The sequence below is a fragment of the Phaseolus vulgaris genome, chromosome 6, assembly GCF_000499845.2.
Source record: "Phaseolus vulgaris cultivar G19833 chromosome 6, P. vulgaris v2.0, whole genome shotgun sequence".
Lineage (NCBI taxonomy): Eukaryota > Viridiplantae > Streptophyta > Magnoliopsida > Fabales > Fabaceae > Phaseolus > Phaseolus vulgaris.
Window position 1 is genome coordinate 17715901 of NC_023754.2, and position 18175 is coordinate 17734075.

At 29.2% G+C, this 18175-nt stretch overlaps 3 protein-coding genes across 3 annotated transcripts; all 3 read left to right on the forward strand.

Annotated features, from left to right (window-relative positions):
- The first annotated feature begins 6406 nt into the window (after window positions 1–6406).
- On the forward strand, window positions 6407–6932 carry LOC137831455 (histone H4). Its single transcript, XM_068639137.1, has one exon. It carries the CDS (start codon window positions 6465–6467, stop codon window positions 6774–6776), a length of 312 nt encoding a protein of 103 aa, XP_068495238.1. The 5' UTR covers window positions 6407–6464; the 3' UTR covers window positions 6777–6932.
- A 1627-nt stretch (window positions 6933–8559) lies between these two features.
- Window positions 8560–9121, forward strand: LOC137831462 (histone H4). Its single transcript, XM_068639146.1, has 2 exons — window positions 8560–8984; window positions 9063–9121. The coding sequence occupies exon 1, from the start codon at window positions 8640–8642 to the stop codon at window positions 8949–8951; it is 312 nt and encodes a 103-aa protein (XP_068495247.1). The 5' UTR covers window positions 8560–8639; the 3' UTR covers window positions 8952–8984; window positions 9063–9121.
- A 4311-nt stretch (window positions 9122–13432) lies between these two features.
- Window positions 13433–17402, forward strand: LOC137831457 (calmodulin-binding receptor-like cytoplasmic kinase 2). The gene is made up of 6 exons (XM_068639138.1): window positions 13433–14185; window positions 14403–14644; window positions 14811–14976; window positions 15274–15363; window positions 15520–15818; window positions 16710–17402. The coding sequence occupies exons 1-6, from the start codon at window positions 13951–13953 to the stop codon at window positions 17031–17033; spliced, it is 1356 nt and encodes a 451-aa protein (XP_068495239.1). The 5' UTR covers window positions 13433–13950; the 3' UTR covers window positions 17034–17402.
- The last annotated feature ends 773 nt before the right edge of the window (window positions 17403–18175 follow it).

Sequence of the window (18175 nt, forward strand, 5' to 3'; positions counted from 1 at the left end):
AGCATTGTGATACATTCAAATGAGGGTAAATTTGGAAATAAGGGATGCTGACATGACTTTTCCTCTACATCTTTTCATTTTGAGGGGAGATGATATTTACTATTCACAGGTATATCCTCTCCTTCACTTCCCTGCACATCCCTTGATCCAAACCATGGATATCCACTCACATCCTTCCTCTTGAATAGTACATCCATGGAAGCAAACAGGGGGTAAATCTACCATTGCTTAAAATAAAAATGAAATATCTTGGGAAATTGACATTGGTATAAAGTTCTTGACGATAATAGAATTGGAACTTTAATGCTCCATCATTGTTCACCATTTACCTTTAAGTTGCAAATGAATCATTCATCATTAAATCTATCTCACTCAAAGTACTTTACATTCCCCTTAAGCCAAAAATTTAGTAAGATAAATGCAATGTACTAAGATAAAAAAAAAAAAAAAAAAAAAAACCACATGTCTCCAACCACAGTACCAACAACATGGCATGATTATATATAGTTATTGTGCATAATGTATTTCTTTATTTGAGTGAATATTTAAAATATATAAATTTTTAACAAAATAATAATATGTAAAAGTAAAAGTGAATATACTCTACACTATAAAATGGAAAGACTAATCTCGATAATATTGGTAGCATGTCCATTTCCATTGTAAATGTTGTTGTGATTTTACAAACAACTTTTTCGCCCAAACATCTTCATCTCAATTTGGTCAGTTTGGCTTCCATCACGACTCGCTGCAATCAAGGTCTTTTCAAACATTGAAAAGCAAGTAAAACTTTAGATAAAAGTTTTATACCGAGAACATGAAATATAATTAACCTTCATTTTTATTATAGTTGAAATTGTAATTAATTTCGAAACTTATTATTTCAGTTTGTTTATAAGTTGTAATCAACGATTGTTTTTTATGAATTACAGTATATTTTTATGCATCTTAACATATTATGTTAAAGTTATCAATTACATATTAGAAGAAAAACCATGCATGAGTCTTAACTTGATATGGTGTCGACCTCGTTCGGTCCAATTTATTGAAGACTACACACATGTCTTAACTTGACGTGAAGAAAAACCGTGCACAAGTCTTAACTTGGTATGATGTCGACCTTGTTCGGTTCAATTTGTTGAAGGTCACGTACAGTTCTTAACTTGACGTGAAGAAAAACTATGCACAAGTCTTAACTTGGTATGTTGCCAACCTCGTTCGGTCCAATTTATTGAAGGTCACTTACATTTCTTAACTTGACGTGGAGAAAAATCATGCACAAGTCTTAACTTGGTATGATGTCGACCTCGTTCGATCCATTTTATTGAAGACCACATATAAATCTTAATTTGACGTCAAGAAAAACCATGCACGAGTCTTAACTTGGTATGGTGTCAACCTCATTTGATCAAATTTATTGAAGGTCACGTACAAGTCTTAACTTGATGTGAAGAAAAATCATGCACAAGTCTTAACTTGGTATGATGGCGATTTCATTCGGTCCAATTTATTGAAGGTCACTTACAAGTCTTAACTTGACGTGAAGAAAAACCATGCATAAGTCTTAACTTGGCATGGTGTCGAGCTCTTGCGCGATACAGTGTTTAATTTAAATTAACACATAAATTGCAGGTGAAGGAAATGCCAAACTCAAACTTGTTCCATTATTAGATAAATAAAAACCATGCACAAGTTTTAACTTGGCATGGTGTAAAGTTCTTGCTCGGTTCAATTTGTGAGTTTTAAATTAAGACATACATTGTAGGTGAAGGAAATGTCGAGCTCAAACTTGTTCCATTATCAGAGAAATAAAAACCATGAACAAGTCTTAACTTGACATGGTATCGAGCAAGATCTTACTCGGTCTAAAATTAACATACATTGCAATTAAAAAAAATGTCGAGCCTAAGCTCGATCCACTATCGAAAGTCAAAGTCATGTGATAATTGTTAAAATTGTACATACATAAGAATATGTTTCATTTTAATTGATATTGTGATTTGATATTGGTGCTTCATAAAACTTTAGGATTTTTATACCTAATTTCATACGAAAAATTGATACAATTGAATCTACATGTAGGATTTAAATCTATATTTACGTTTGAATGTTAAAGAGGTCGTTTGATGAATAAGAAGCACATTATATTAGAAAATGTTGTTTCATTTTATTTTGGTTTTTATTATGATTGTTTAATTATTTAAGCATCATGTGATAGATGTTTGTATGGAGTACTGGGAAAGTATACAAGGGAGAATGATGTATAGACTAGTCAATATGTGACAGATAAATGCTAATACATTCAAAATCTACATAAATAGAAACTAGTTAATATATGAAGAGAAATATAATTATTAGTTCAATCTTACATAATGCATTTTCAAAATATAAGTAAAACTCCAGTTCAATAATAGTGTGAGTTTATCAAAATACTAGAATAAGTTAGGAAAGTAAACAAAATAGGGACATGTTTCGGCTATTCATCAATGATTTTACCATCCACCACAATTTTGAAAGGATCGAAAAAAGAAGTATCGAGGTCTGGATAAATTGCTTGAAATTGTTCAAGTACAACACTAAAACCATCCACAAAGCCTCAGACGATCTCATCTTTAGCAGCCTCTAAAGCACAAAGTATGAACTTTGTTGTGAAGTATGAACTTTGTTGTGAAGCATGCTCTCAATAGTATCCTAAGCAACTTTATATGCTCGATGCTCATTTTGGTGCTTCGTATAGTCTTCTAAGTACATTGAAGTTTAAAATATACATCGTCTTGATCTTGAGATGTCTCATATAGTTTGGATTCCAATTGCCAAGTTGTTGACAAACTTGTTCTAACTCTTGTTGCATTTCTTTCATTCGCTTCTTATCACAATCTACTTCGGACCGAGCAAAATGGATAACTTGTTCCAACCCGAATAAGACATCGGACCATGAAAAATTTTGGGCAAGACTTTGAATCTTGAGAGTATTATCTCCACCATAAACTCTAATATCAATTTCTGAAGTTAATGGTTTATGAACTTATCAACCTCATTGGCTTATGCCAGAGGCTTGGGGTCTGTGAGGTCATGGGGCAAGCCTAATCATGTGGTGAAATGGTCTTAATATTGATCTTTGGAGTTAATGATTATGAACTTATTGGTCTCATTGGCTTACGCCTGAGGTTAGGAGACTGTGAGGTCATGGACCGAGCCTAATCATGTGGTGAAATAGTTTTAATGTTGATCTATGGAGTTAATATTTATGAACTAATTAGCCTCATTGGCTTATGCCTAAGGCTAGGGGGTTGTGAGGTCATGGACTGAGCCCAATCATGTAGTAAAACATTCTTATTGTTGATCTCTGGAGTTAATGGTTGTGAACTTATTAGCCTCTTTGGCTTACACCTGAGGCTAGGGAGCTGTGAGGTCATGGATCGACCTAAATCATGTGGCGAAACGATCTTAATGTTGATCTTTAGAGTAATGAAAAAATATCTTATCTACTTTTCATAAAGATGACAGGGCGTTACGAAGACTGATTGTATATGTGGGACAATAATTAATTTGGAAATAAAACTCAAAACAATAACAAATACAAGGAGAAGGGGGGAGAACACTATTGTATATAAGAGAAAGAATATGACTTGATCAAGGAAGAACAACAACTAAACTAGAAACCACTGTTTCTGGCTAAACTAACCTAAAGGAATATCTCTAAACTAAAATATACAAATGATAATATGATTTTTAATTTATATTTGATAGTACAATTCAAAAATACTTATTTCAATAATGTTGATTTATCTTCACCTTAAGAATGACTTGCCTTCCTTTTCTCTCTATTGACAAATAGTTTGGCCAAAATGTATTATTAGTAGACGAGATCACCAGGTATCTTGAATCACAAACCTATATGTCTCATAGAAATTCTCTATAACAAATTTCATAGTTCTGCTTTTTCATGTACATGGAACTTAAGCTTTGTTGTTGCATGAGAAGTTATGGGTAACGTTAACTCTATTATTGTCTGAGAAGTCAAGTATTACTGTGTTTGTTTCCAGTGTAATGAGGAGGGAGAGACGAGTGAGAACTTTTTATGTTTGTTTCAGTGATTTTGAGAGTGAGAGAGAGGACGAGGGAGAGAGTGAGACCATTTTTTTTATTATTCACACAAATGAAGAGATTGACAATAATTTCACGTAAGTTTACTGTATTTGACCAAAATATCCATGTGCATGCATTTCCAAAAACATAATTATATATATATATATATACAATATACAAAAATAAACATTAAATAAATTTATTTATCAAATTTAAAAATAATTAATTATACCATTAGTAACAACATGTAATTATAAATAATGAAAATAGTAAAATAAAATTATAATATCAACAAAACATATATAGTTATATAAAATAACAAAAATATACAATAATAAATATTATTTTCACTGATTTTAATATATTTAATATTTTTTTTCAATTTAACACAAAATTATGAATATTATATATTAAAAAAATTTAATTAAGTCAAATATAAAAAAAATATCATAATTCATTATTCAAATATTTTTTAATAAGAAATATAAATTTGTAAACTTACATTTTACACATTTAAAATAATTTATAAATTTCCTTTCAACTACCACATCACTCACAAATTTCAATAAAGTATCATCACAAATCCAGTTTATCATCAATCAATCTAAACAATCTCATACATCATCACACATCATCTATAATTCTCACAAATTTACATCATTCTCTTTCCACAAATTCCCTCTTAATCCAAACAAAGCATAAGAGATTCGTTTATACATCGATATTTTATTCTCATATAATTCTGTCATTTTTGGCAATTTTTCTCTTTGTGCAACTTGAAAAACATGTTATCCAATCTCTATGATCTCTATTCATTTGAAATTCCTCATAGTTCCATGCCAAGTACTTGCACAAAATAGCCTATGACAATAGTGACACTCAACATTGGTCACAACCTTTCCCCGACAAACCGAACAATCCTTGAAAGGATAATAACAACATGTTTGGATTATGGGGTACACTGTTCATACATATGGAAGCAAGGGTGCACCCCCTATTTGAATTAGGAGATGGGAAAGGGTGGGAGGGCGAAAAAGTGCGGGAGAAGTTGTAGATAAATGAAGAAGAAACGAGAAAAAATCTTACACAAATATATAAATATATAATATGACTTATATACCCTCATATTTTATTCACAATATTTAATATAAATTATTCACATTTCATATTTATATTTTTTAAAATTATACTACACATATAATAAAACATAAAAAATACAATTAAATTATAAAAGTATAAATACAATTATTATAAAATTAAAATATTCGGTTATGGATATAAATTCTATGTCATACATATGTTAACTTAATCGATTATGATATTTAAATTTTATAATAGTTATTAAAGTAATTAATTATAATAATATAATTTAATTATATAATATAACAATATTAGAAATATATTTATATATATGTTATAGTAATAAAAAATATATTAATATTGATAATATGAATATTTAAATATTAAAATAAGAATAATATTTAGAATTAATTTATAAAATAATAATATTAATTTAAACAATTTTAGGAATAAAAATAATGAATATAAATCAAATGAATTAATAATAATTAAATAAACTTATTATATAATAATATTATTATTAATTATTATTTTTATTTTATTTTATTTATATCAAATAGTTAATAATATTATTAAAAATACATAAATAAAAATATTTATAATAAAAATAAATAGAATTATTTATATAAAATAATTATTTTATATAAAAATATTATTATTAATTATAACAAAATAAAAGGTAAATTGATTAATTTTTTAAAATATAAGAATGAATTTGTACTAAATTTTGTACTACAGAAACTTTATCATGGATTTCTTTTTCTATTTTTTTTTCAATTCCAGATTTTCTGTAATGAAGAACAATTATGGAATTTCAGAAATTTATTGATATAAAATAAATTAATATTTCAATTGTTTTGTTTTAAATTAGATTTATGAGGATTTTTTTCTTAGGTTTATTCAATTTCTTTAACAAATGTGTCGAGGTTTTTTTTTTCTTATACCAAACTTATTTTCTCTTACATCGAGTAGTAAATGGCAAAACTACCCTTGTTACATAAGAGAAAGGAGCAGCAACCGAAACTAGTCCTAATCCGCACCTGGTTACAAAACAATATCTGACCGTAGAAACTTTCTCATCAACGTTTCTTAAATGTTCATTTATTAGTCCACGGATCATGAAGAACAACCGTCGATTACTCCTAAATCCAACGGTAGAGATCTGATTTCAAAAACACGCCAGCACCCTCTTCCCGCTCCAATAAATACCCCAATCTTCCTCTTCTCTTTCATTGCATTTTGAATCTGAAACCTCAAATCCCTAAATTCGAGTTTGTTGGAAAGTTCTTTGAAAAATGTCTGGCCGTGGAAAAGGTGGTAAGGGTTTGGGAAAGGGAGGCGCCAAGAGGCACAGAAAGGTGCTCCGCGATAACATTCAGGGCATCACAAAACCTGCAATTCGTAGATTGGCTAGAAGAGGAGGCGTCAAGAGAATCAGCGGTTTGATCTATGAGGAAACTAGAGGTGTGCTCAAGATATTCTTGGAGAATGTGATTCGAGATGCAGTGACTTACACCGAGCACGCAAGGAGGAAGACTGTAACTGCAATGGATGTTGTTTATGCGCTCAAGAGGCAGGGAAGGACTCTCTACGGATTTGGAGGCTGAACAGTTCTTTCTTTTGTTTTTCTATGGTTCCATTCTTATGAATGTTTCTAGTTCTAGGGTTCTATTTTTGTAATAGGGACTTGTTTGGTTTTACTACGTCTGATACATAATGTGAAACTTTTGAAATTATATGGATTAACATTCTCTTTGTTGGAATTACTGTTGCAACCTTTCTTTAATTGATAGTGGAGAACACAAAATCTACTCCTAAAGAAGAAACTGAATACATTTATACATTAGACTGCATTCTAAGGCTGAACTTGAATTTTGTGCAATGATATCACCAATTCATATTTACGCCATGGATTGGATTCTTTAATCTTTTCTTTGAGACCTTTGTTAGGATCCATTAAATTACCCATTTATAATCTATAAATAAATGACATGAATAATATATATTCTTAAAGGCTTGTTTCAAAAGTATTGTTTTTCTTTCCATTTTACAAAAATAATTTTTTAGTTCTACTCTATGAAAAAATATTCAAACTTCTAAACTAAATAAACTTTTCTAATTCAAATTGTTAACTAATTTAATATAAAGACAAAAATAAATAAAAATTAAGGAAATAATATCATTAAAAGTTCACAGAATTCTTTAATCTTTTCTTCGAGACCTTTAAATTACACCTATTTATAATCTATAAATAAATGACATGAATAATTTATATTCCTAAAGGCCTGTTTCTAAAACAATGTTCTTTGCATTTTACAAAAATATCTTTTTAGTTGTACTATATGAAAAATAGAATCAAACTACTAAACTAAATAAACTTTTGTAATTTATATTGTTAACTAATTAAAATATAAATATAAAGACAAAAATAACTATAAATAAAAATTAAGAAATAATTTCATTTAAAATTCACAGAAGTCTCCATTAGAGAATAATAAAAGTCTGCCTTCCAAGTTATGGAAGATATAAGCAGGAAGGTGAAGAGCTAGTGAGTGTCATTTCTTTCATTTTCTGGAGATTGAACTTTTATAATGAATATGTCATTATAAAAATAAAACTAACTTAAAAATTTTATTCTTTATTCTATTATGTATATATGTTATGTGAAAAGATTAATAAAATTAATGTTGAAATCTTAAAATTTTGATGTTTTTAAAAATTAAAAAGTGAACTGATATGTTTACTTATAATTTATTATGAATTATGTATTATACTATTTTTAATTATGGAGTTTTAATTTTATATATTGCAATTTATTAAGTATATTAAAAATGTTTTTTCAAAATAATTCTTTTAAATTTAAGTTATTTTACTCATTTATCTTATTTAAGGTGGGTTAGATTGAACGAACTAATATTTTTAAAATTAAATATTAAGTGAACAAAGGTAAGACCAAATTATTTATAAGTGGGGCTGGTTTTATTGAGTGCAATTAACCCATTTTGAGAGAATATTAAATAATTTATTACATATATACTTAATAGATTTATAACATTATAAGAAAACAATTTAATCTAAAAAATAGTTTTTATTTTCTGAGTAATAATTACTGATTAAATACAGAATAAAGGTAGTTTCTACTCTGTTTTATTTTAAAAAGTTCTAAAAAGTGCCGCCACCAAAACTCCGCCAAAATAAAGTCGCAATCCGCATACGCGTTATAAAACAATATCTGACCGTTGAAATAACTTATCGACGGTCCTTATTTGTGGAGTTATCGTCCCACGGATCACAAAGTGTAACCGTCGATCAATTCAAAATCCAACGTCAGAGATTAGATTTCAAAAAGCACGCCAGCTCTCTCTTCCCGCTCCAATAAATACCCCCAATTTCCTCTCCATGATCATTGCAATTGAATTCAAAACTACAAATCCCTAAATCTGAGTTAGTAGCCAAACTGTACTGAGAAAATGTCAGGTCGTGGAAAAGGTGGAAAGGGTTTGGGCAAGGGAGGTGCCAAGAGGCACAGGAAGGTGCTTCGCGATAACATCCAGGGAATAACCAAGCCTGCCATTCGTAGGTTGGCAAGAAGAGGTGGCGTCAAGAGGATCAGCGGTTTGATATATGAGGAGACCAGAGGTGTTCTCAAAATCTTCTTGGAGAATGTAATTCGTGATGCAGTTACCTACACTGAGCATGCTAGGAGGAAGACTGTTACTGCTATGGATGTTGTTTATGCACTCAAAAGACAAGGAAGGACTCTCTACGGTTTCGGAGGATGAAGAATTGTTAGATCTATTACATTGTGTTTTAGAGTAAAACTTCTTGTTCTGCTAATTTCATGTGATGTTTACTTCATGGATACCTGTAAACTTTGGTCATATTCTGTGCAGGTATGAACGAGACCTGTGCAAGTTCAATTGAAGTTAAACGAAGGGTATTGTTTTGTTCATGTTGTGGCGTAAAGATTTATTCTCTAGATTTAGTTGTCAAGAATGAAAGTATAATATTGAACTATTTTTATTCCGATTATGCTTGCTATGTTGTTTATGGTGCGGTGATGCACAATAGAGGTTTTTTTACAAAACTGCTGTAAATTTGTTTTTATTTTACAAAAAATAGGAAAACAAAATTATATTCGAAATTAGTAAATCGACAACATGGAATGAAACTAGGATATTAATAAAGAGAAATCGCCAACTGTATACACATATTTAAAAAATTGTATATATGAAATACAATTTAAAAAAGAAATCGTATTTTACGTTTTCTAATATTGTAATATATTTTAATATATAAAGTTTAAAAAGTACTAAAATTAAAATTGTATCAAAGTTTAAAAATCGTATATATGAAATACAATATAAAAAAGAAATCGTATTTTACGTTTCTTAATATCATAATATATTTTAATATATAAAGTTTAAAAAAATAGTAAAATTAAGATTGTATTTGTGAAATAAGATTTCATCTTTCTTATATTATAATATAAATTAATATACATTACGTTTTCTGATATAATATAAATTATAATGAACTGAATTCGTGAATTCGTATGTGTGATATATTTATAATATTTATTATTATTATTTAAATTAAAAAATATTATAAAATAATATAAGTAATAATTTTAAGAAATTAGATAAAGTAAATTTAATTTATAATGAAAAATTAAGTTAGTAAAATTCTAAATTTGAAATGTTAAAGTAAACCAGTAACTCAACGGAATGGAAAGTTAAGATGGAGAATGCTAATTGAAAACTTATTGTCATAAAAGTTCAAAAATAATTCAAATGTTTATATTCTATTATTATTATTATTTGATATGTTCAAAAGTTTATATTCTATTATTACTCATATGCTCAATTTTATTTAAAAAGGTTAATTAATTTTTTTATGTATATAATTAATTGTTAGTTAGTTTGATTTTTTATGTAAGATTTTGAATGAAATTCGATGTTACATAAATAGGCTAATAATCTTAATTTTAGATAGGATAAAATTCAACAGTATTTAAAATATATGAAATATTTTATGAAAACTTATTTAGTTTAAAAAATATTTAATAAAAACTTAATTTTCTTTAATTATATATAAAAATTGTTATATAATAAATTAAATTTATTTATTTTTATATTATTTTTAATTTTAAATACTAAAAATATATATATTTAAATATTATAAACATATCACATATATAAAAATTAGTTATTATATATATTTTTAATATTTATATTATAATATAGGAAAATATATATTATTTTTTATTAAAATACAGAAAACATTTATAATGAAATCGTATTTCAGAAATAAGATTTTATTTATTTTATTTCTAAATTATAATATTAGAAATTGTTTATGTGATTTTTTATTTTTTTTTAATTACTCCTTTTAAGAATTTTTTTTTCCATTTTGGGAAAATAAAAAAATTGACCAGTTTTAGAAAAAAAACCATAATAGATAAATGATTCAGGAGTATTTGATTAATCTTAAATTAGATTTGGGTTTAAAGAGTTGTTGGATCGGTCCAAATTTCTTTTGTCCCTATCTGTTTTAGACTGTTTCTTTCTACACCTCCATAATTTCTAGCATCGCATACGTCAAATGAAACTACGTTATTTTTTAGTAAAAATATTAAAAAATCCTAAATTTTTTTCTCCACAGCACCCCTCAGTCTTTAGCACTCCATTTGTGTTCGTTGAAGGTTTTTTTAAGTGGTTCTTTATACCGTTTGTGGTGCAGTAATATTGCATTTGTAGAAAATATTGGTTTTTCATTTGTATTTTACAGCTTTTTTGCATTTGTCATTCATTTGAACGTGATTTATTTTTAAACACAATTTAAATTACATAATTTAAAAATTATTCTAAAAATACTTAAAGATTATGGATATGTAATCTGGAAAACACAATCTACAAAACAATCATAAATTAGTTTTAGAATTATGCAATTTATAATATATTAATCCATAATATTTTACTGGGTTCGGAACAAGTTTTAAATTGACTAATCTATAAGATGCACATATATTTTAATTAATTCCAGAATTTTTAATCTAAAAAATAATTGAATTATATAATTAAAAATATAAAAAAAAATCGCCATAACCAAACCTTTAAACACTTCAATTTTGTTACATAAGAATACTTTTGGAAGAATTACAAATTTTATGGGTACAGTAAGAACCTATGGATGTGCAGGAAGAAGCCACATCTATTTTATGGTTCAGTTTGTCCTTCTGGCCCGTTGGACCACAATAAAGTTGGTCTGTTTTGAATAAATATATATATTAACTATAGATTAAAAAAATTGTGAACTAATATTTATTATTACCTATACTAAATACGAATTTGGATATAATTTAACTCAAGAAAATCGATTTAGAAAAGTAATATTATTTTTTACTTATAAACTATCTGAATGTTCAACAATGAACAAAGTTGCTTGGCTATAAGACTAAATTAAATAAATGGCCTATTAATTAAAAAATTATAACTACTCATATAGTGGTCTAAGCAAAAAAATGTCAACCAAAGCGGTTCAATTATCCCCAAACGTTACGTTGAAGTTAATGAAGAGAATAGATAGGTCTAAATCAAATTCGTGTCTTTCTCATGTTTTCTGTAATTTTAATAATTTTGAATAATAAGAAACATACTTATAAAAATGTTACAAAATATAGTATTAATGAATTTTTCTTTAAATTAGTGAGTAGGGTTCACACATGGTCATAGGTGAGTCATGCCAATAACATAGTTTCGATTTTTTTTCTATTGAAGTGACACTTGTTCTAATGAACAATCCATAACTTAAGTTCAACCCCCTCCCATGGGCTTTCAAACTGTCGCGCTTCATAGATTCAACAAGTGTTTAAGAATTTTGTTGTCATAGATATTATGATACCTTAACTCAAAGCTAACAATCAAGATTTTTCTTGTGGATTAACAATTTAATTAATTTGTTTATAGAATCGATTTTTATAAAATTAATTTTATATCATATTGTATGCAATTATGTGTGTAAATTAGTTTCAAGAAAAATGAATTCTTTAATCACACAATTAAATGTATTTTTTTATAAGAAATATTTTTGTTAAGTTATGAAAGACTGATAAGTCGATAACACCATCGATCTTTTGAAATAACTAACATAAATTACAAAAGATCATAAAACATCATTAGTCATAGTATGTCATATTATTTGTAAAAGATGATTAAAGCATGATTGAGTCTTTTTTTGACTCTACATCAGACTTATGACACTAAAGATTCAATCAAAAAATATAAATAAGGGAAACAATCACAATTTTTTTTTAACTTTCAGATCATTATCAGATTAACTTAAACTTCATAATAATTTTGCAGGTATCCCATTATTAAAAAAAAGAAATCACATAGGATTATTATTATAAACCATAAAACTCTTCTTCATTATCTAGAATTTAACTTCAAAACTTTTAATTTAGTATACTTCCGTTAACTAATTCACACAATTAACAATAGTTTCTTTTATTACTGGTATTAAAAAAACATGAAGGAAGAAAAAATATTGTATTTTACTAGTTTCCAATATTTAATTACACTGATAATTCGACACCGATAGTGAATAAACTTTAAGACTCTAACTTCAAACATTGTTTATCTTTAAATATTGTTTATCTTATTCACTTTTTTCTGTTTGAATTTCTCTAGTGACTTTTTCTGATTGAATTTCGTAAGTGACTTTTTCTGTTTTATAACTCTCTCGTTTTGTTTGAATCAGAAGCATATTCAACGCTGCAATTCAAAACTGGTGATGATCTAGTTACTTAGTCACTGTTTAGATGAGGCTCTTTTGTATAGTGATATTGTAAATCAATCACATGTCATTCTTGGGGTCTTAAGATTCACTTCCGTCAATGTTTTTGTCCTTCCTCGTACCTAGAAATTGTCTGTCAATTTCCTGGAATCCTCAAACAACATCTTTTCTTCCACTACAAGACAAAGAACAACCATGGTCATACTTTCTGACTAACAACTCATCTTGTGCATCAATAGTTTCTTGGTCTCAGTTTTTTCTTTCTGAAAAAAGAATCATTCTTTTCAAATCAACAAAATTATGAATACCAATAACAAAACACCAATAATAATACTTAGTCATGTAACATCTGCTACTACTACTTCTAACTTTTGCAGACTGGACCCATCTGTATAAACAGTGACCTAATTGGTAATTTGTTTTGTTCATACGTATATAAGTATTCATTTCAAAATATTTGCACATTAGAAATAAAGAAATGTTGATTATTCATTTCTCAATTACTAAAATCTCATCCAAATACTTAAACAGAACCACTTTTCAGAATAAAAAAACCAGATTCACTGTTAAAGATTTTTTTAATAACAAAAATTCGTTTGATGATAGTCAGTAACTTGAATCTTTCATGGTCATGTTACCTCTAAAAGACACATAATATGAGAAACATTGCAATAGTTTATAACAATTTGTTCATTAGGAAGGATCAAAGAAAAACCGCGTGGTGACTCTGACTGGCACATTCCGGTCAAACTCCAGCTAGCCATGGACTTAGAATGGTTTTAATGGTTTTTTTTTTCTTGGCAGGTGATCCTTTGACTAGTGGGATGTAAAAAGGTAGGTTTTTTTATTATAATAATAACTTCAAGTTGCAGAAAGGAAATTCACATCGGAAGAACAAAATGCCTGAAAGGGAAGCCAATGAGATCATATTCCTTTTAATATTTGGTTATAAGAGCTGATATGGAATAGCATTAGCTTCTGCAAATGAAGAAAACACCAGGCCACAGTTTGCATCAATCTGATAAAAGAAAAAGGAATGTTGGTGTCCAAGAGAGAGGGGCAGGAAATGGCACACAGAGGCACAGTGTTGAGAACCATACTTTTCTGACATATTTCAAGAATTTTTTTTCATCTTTTCTATCTGGGAAAAGAAAATCTGCCCCAGAAGCCCCCCAAAGTGATGACAGAAAGGGTACACACAAAGTTGGAGGGGTATCGTGTAAGTTTGAAGAATGAAGATTTGTGCTTTCTTTTCTGCAATTTGGTTATGTGAATTGATTTCACCGTGTTTTTGTTCATGGTCAAGTCAACCCTTTATTTATCTAAAAATTGAAAAATGCTTTAGGGTATTCTATTTAGGTTAGGGCATGATCATGTGTTTGTGAGATTGCGTTCTGATGTGTTTTTCCAAAACTAAAATTTATTGAAATTTGCAGCTTCCACAGATGTATCCTCTGATAGTTCTAGGAGTTCATCAAAAGGGGTATTATCTCAATCCTCTCCATCATCTGGCACTTCAAGTAGTCACCTTGGAATTGGGAACTTCACCTTTGAGGAAATTTACAAGGCAACAGCAAAGTTCTCTCCAGACAATAAGATTGGGGAAGGCGCGTTTGGTACAGTGTATAAGGGAAGGCTTTACGATGGATCCCTCGTGGCTGTGAAGCGTGCCAATAAGGTATGACATAATGATGTTCATCTTCTTCTTATTTCACATTTCTAAACCTTTTTCAATTGTGATTGAAGTTGATGTAAGAGAAGCATATTCATCATATGTAGGACTGATCATATTTTTTTTTTTAGCTTTCATCAATGAGCCTTATGTAGGGAAGTTCTTTTGGCAGGATTTACAGAACAAGAACGTAGCTGAGTTCAAGAATGAAATAAAAACCTTGTCAAATATTGAGCACAGGAACCTTGTAAGGTGGCGTGGGTATTTGGAGCATGGAGATGAAAAGATTATTGTTCTTGAATATGTTAGTAATGGAACTCTTCGAGACCATTTAGATGGTAAGCCCAGTTTATAAAGGAACTCTAATGATTTCAGAAATCCCTCCTCATAGTCTATATACTGCCATGTGGTACAGTTATCAAATACTATAAGCAATTTTTGGTTTTCGGTGTGGATGTTCCAAACCAGTTTGAAGAATAAACTCAACTTTGTGACATGTTTGGCTGTCTTCAAAAGTCAAATTTTGTCTAAAAACTTAGTTTTTGTAGAAGCAAGATACTGGTTGTTTTTGCAAAACATGAACTTAATATGTGGCCAATATTGACATACAAATAAATTGTCACTTGTTAATGCAGGTATTCGGGGAAATGGACTAGAAATTGGTGAGCGTCTGGACATAGCCATTGATGTAGCTCATGGAATTACTTACCTTCACATGTACACAGGTATGTATCATTGGAATTAGATTACAAAATAAGAAATATGTCACAACAAATTTGGATGGCTTAATTATTGCACTGTATCTACATGTATTCCTGATAAAGTAATAATTTAGCCTTGTTTGTGCTCTTAATGCCTGAATGTATGTGTTTGATTGACAGATCATCCAATTATTCATAGGGACATCAAAGCATCAAATATCTTAATCACTGATAAACTAAGGGCCAAAGTAGCAGACTTTGGTTTTGCTCGGAAGGGTGCAGAAGACCCTGCTGCAACCCATATTTCAACTCAAATCAAAGGAACAGCTGGCTACTTAGATCCTGACTACATGCGAACGCAACATCTATCTGAAAAGAGTGATGTCTATTCTTTTGGTGTGTTGCTTGTTGAAATGATGACAGGACGATATCCAGTTGAACCAAAGAAACCTCTTAGTGAGAGAGTTACAATTAAATGGGTAAGTTGGTCCAATCTACCAAATGCATTGCAAAAAGACCAAGTTATAAGAACATGTGTCATGCGAGTTTAGAAGACATAATTTTTTTTTGCACATCCTCCCTATTCTAAGCACGCACAGTGTGGTTAGTGGATTATTCAAGAAATAGATGTTAGAGCTTGTGATTGACATTTGCTTTTCTTTTTGTTTTGAAGTATGTATCAAGTAACTAAGTTGTCCCAGGAAGCATTTTGAACTATTAAAAGCATTGTTGATTTTGTTTGTAAGTGTGCAGTTAATTAATGAAAAGCATAGAGATAAACTAATCTAATGCCAAAGAAGTTGAATTAGTATCTCTGTTCACAGCAAGTTTCTTACTGTGATTACCCTATCAGTGGACTTATATTTTCATTTATTGATGTTTTGATAATTATTCTCTTCAAGAAAGTTTAAGGCACAAGTTTTGTGTTTTGAAGTCCTACATGGGAGTCTGATTATGCAATCATTCTACTGGGTATTGGCCATGACTGGGTATACCTTTCTAGTTTTGATAATTAAGTTTAATCTTATCCTCAATTTGAACCAGAATCCATCTTGTAAAATATATAATATTCATCAAGGCAGAGGCATCATCATTGAAGATATGGAAAGAAATTATGGTAGAGCAATGTTTGTTGAACAAAGAGTATATTAGATCCATAGATCCTTGCTAAATTTGATCAGCTAACCTCATGTTTCTGCGAAGCTATTAGTTTGTTTGTTTATGAAATTGAATTAGATGGGCAAACAACATAGAAAGCAGACCACAGCATGCCACTTGCTTTGTGTTTTATAGTGATCATTGCATTGAAATTGTGAGAATATAATACACTTCAATGAACCTTGAGCTGATATAGTTTACATGCAATGCAGGCAATGCAGATGCTGAAAGAAGGAGAAATTGTGATTGCCATGGATCAAAGACTAAAGAGAAATCCAGCCTCAAACAAAGCAGTACAAAAGGTTCTCAAGCTAGCTTTCCAATGCCTTGCACCAGTGAGGCGATCACGGCCATCTATGCAGAGTTGTGTAGAGGTTCTGTGGGAAATCCGCAAAGATTTTACAGATAGAGCATCTTCTCGTACTCATAATGGTTCTCACCATTCTGCAGATTTCCCTCGAAGAGATGGCAGGAAGAATAGGCATAAGACATATGGTATTCAAGATGGTAAAGGCTATAAATTTGTATCTGCATAACCAATTTCACATTGAAAGTTTGTTCATTGATTGTTCAAATAGTGAACACATGTCCACTACAACTCTTGTTTGTATCATGTTAATTTCTTGAAGCTGTTAGTTTCACAATGTTTTCCCTCTTCCATTTTGAAATTCTCAAGGTTTTAGATTGTTGAGACGGAAAGGTGTGATTTGCTTGCAACCCAAATGGGTGAGATTGCCAAGTTAAGAGAAACTCACAGCTTGAATTTCAGGGTATGCTAGTTTTGTCTTCTATTCTGTATAATATGATAGCTTGGGGTGTTTTGTAAAGTCTGTTGTAAACAATAAACAGTGAAAATTTATTTTTTTATATTATAAAAGCGAGAATCTATTATTTGACTTCAATAATATGATTGTAGTTTTGAGGAAGTTATTATGATTAACATGGAGTTTATTTATTTGTGGTTCAATTTAAAAAAATGATGAGTTTGAATTTTAGTACCAAATTCCATGCCAATGCCTTGTTGATTCACCATCATTATCACCCGTATATGTTTCAAGTGGTCTTAATAAGATAGAAAATGTTTAAATTTTGAAACTAGATAATGGAGCTACACTGAATGAATCTTTACTTTTTACGAGTCTTATAATTAATTTTTGTATTGGTGAGAACTGTACGACTGATTTCATGTCTTGTTTTTCACTAATGAGCCGATCGATATCATGATTCACTGAAGTGGGTCGACGACATTTGAAATTCAGTTACGCTTAAACCAAGTTAATGAAACTAATCTGCGACTAAGAGTTAGGTAATGTAGCCCTAAACGCGGTCCAACTTCCTAAATCTGGCCCATTAAGGAAAGTCCACGAAGGTAATATAAATAACACATATTTCAAGAATTATGTACGTCATTTTGGAGACTTAACGAAAATGACCATTTTGGATATATTTTAAAAAACATAGAGACCAAATTGATTTTTTTTAAAACCACTGTACAAAATTGAATATTGACCCTAAATGTAGGAATAAATAAGGTAATTAAATCTATAAAAAAAACAACAAAAAGTAGAAAGTAGGGTAAGCTAGTGATTCTTTAAACCTTTAATAATAAAAATTTAGATGTGAATCGATCTATTTCTTTCTTTTTTAAAATAAACAATCTTAAAGTTGCTAATAATAG

What these genes read in the sequence shown, in the direction of transcription:
- LOC137831462 (XM_068639146.1), top strand. Translation starts at nt 8,640, where the DNA reads ATGTCAGGTCGTGGAAAAGGTGGAAAGGGTTTGGGCAAGGGAGGTGCC.
- LOC137831455 (XM_068639137.1), top strand. Translation starts at nt 6,465, where the DNA reads ATGTCTGGCCGTGGAAAAGGTGGTAAGGGTTTGGGAAAGGGAGGCGCC.
- LOC137831457 (XM_068639138.1), top strand. Translation starts at nt 13,951, where the DNA reads ATGAAGAAAACACCAGGCCACAGTTTGCATCAATCTGATAAAAGAAAA. An exon ending in CTGTGAAGCGTGCCAATAAG is followed by an intron (nt 14,645 to 14,810) that starts GTATGACATAAT and finishes TTCTTTTGGCAG; the next exon opens with GATTTACAGAACAAGAACGT. An exon ending in TTACCTTCACATGTACACAG is followed by an intron (nt 15,364 to 15,519) that starts GTATGTATCATT and finishes TTTGATTGACAG; the next exon opens with ATCATCCAATTATTCATAGG.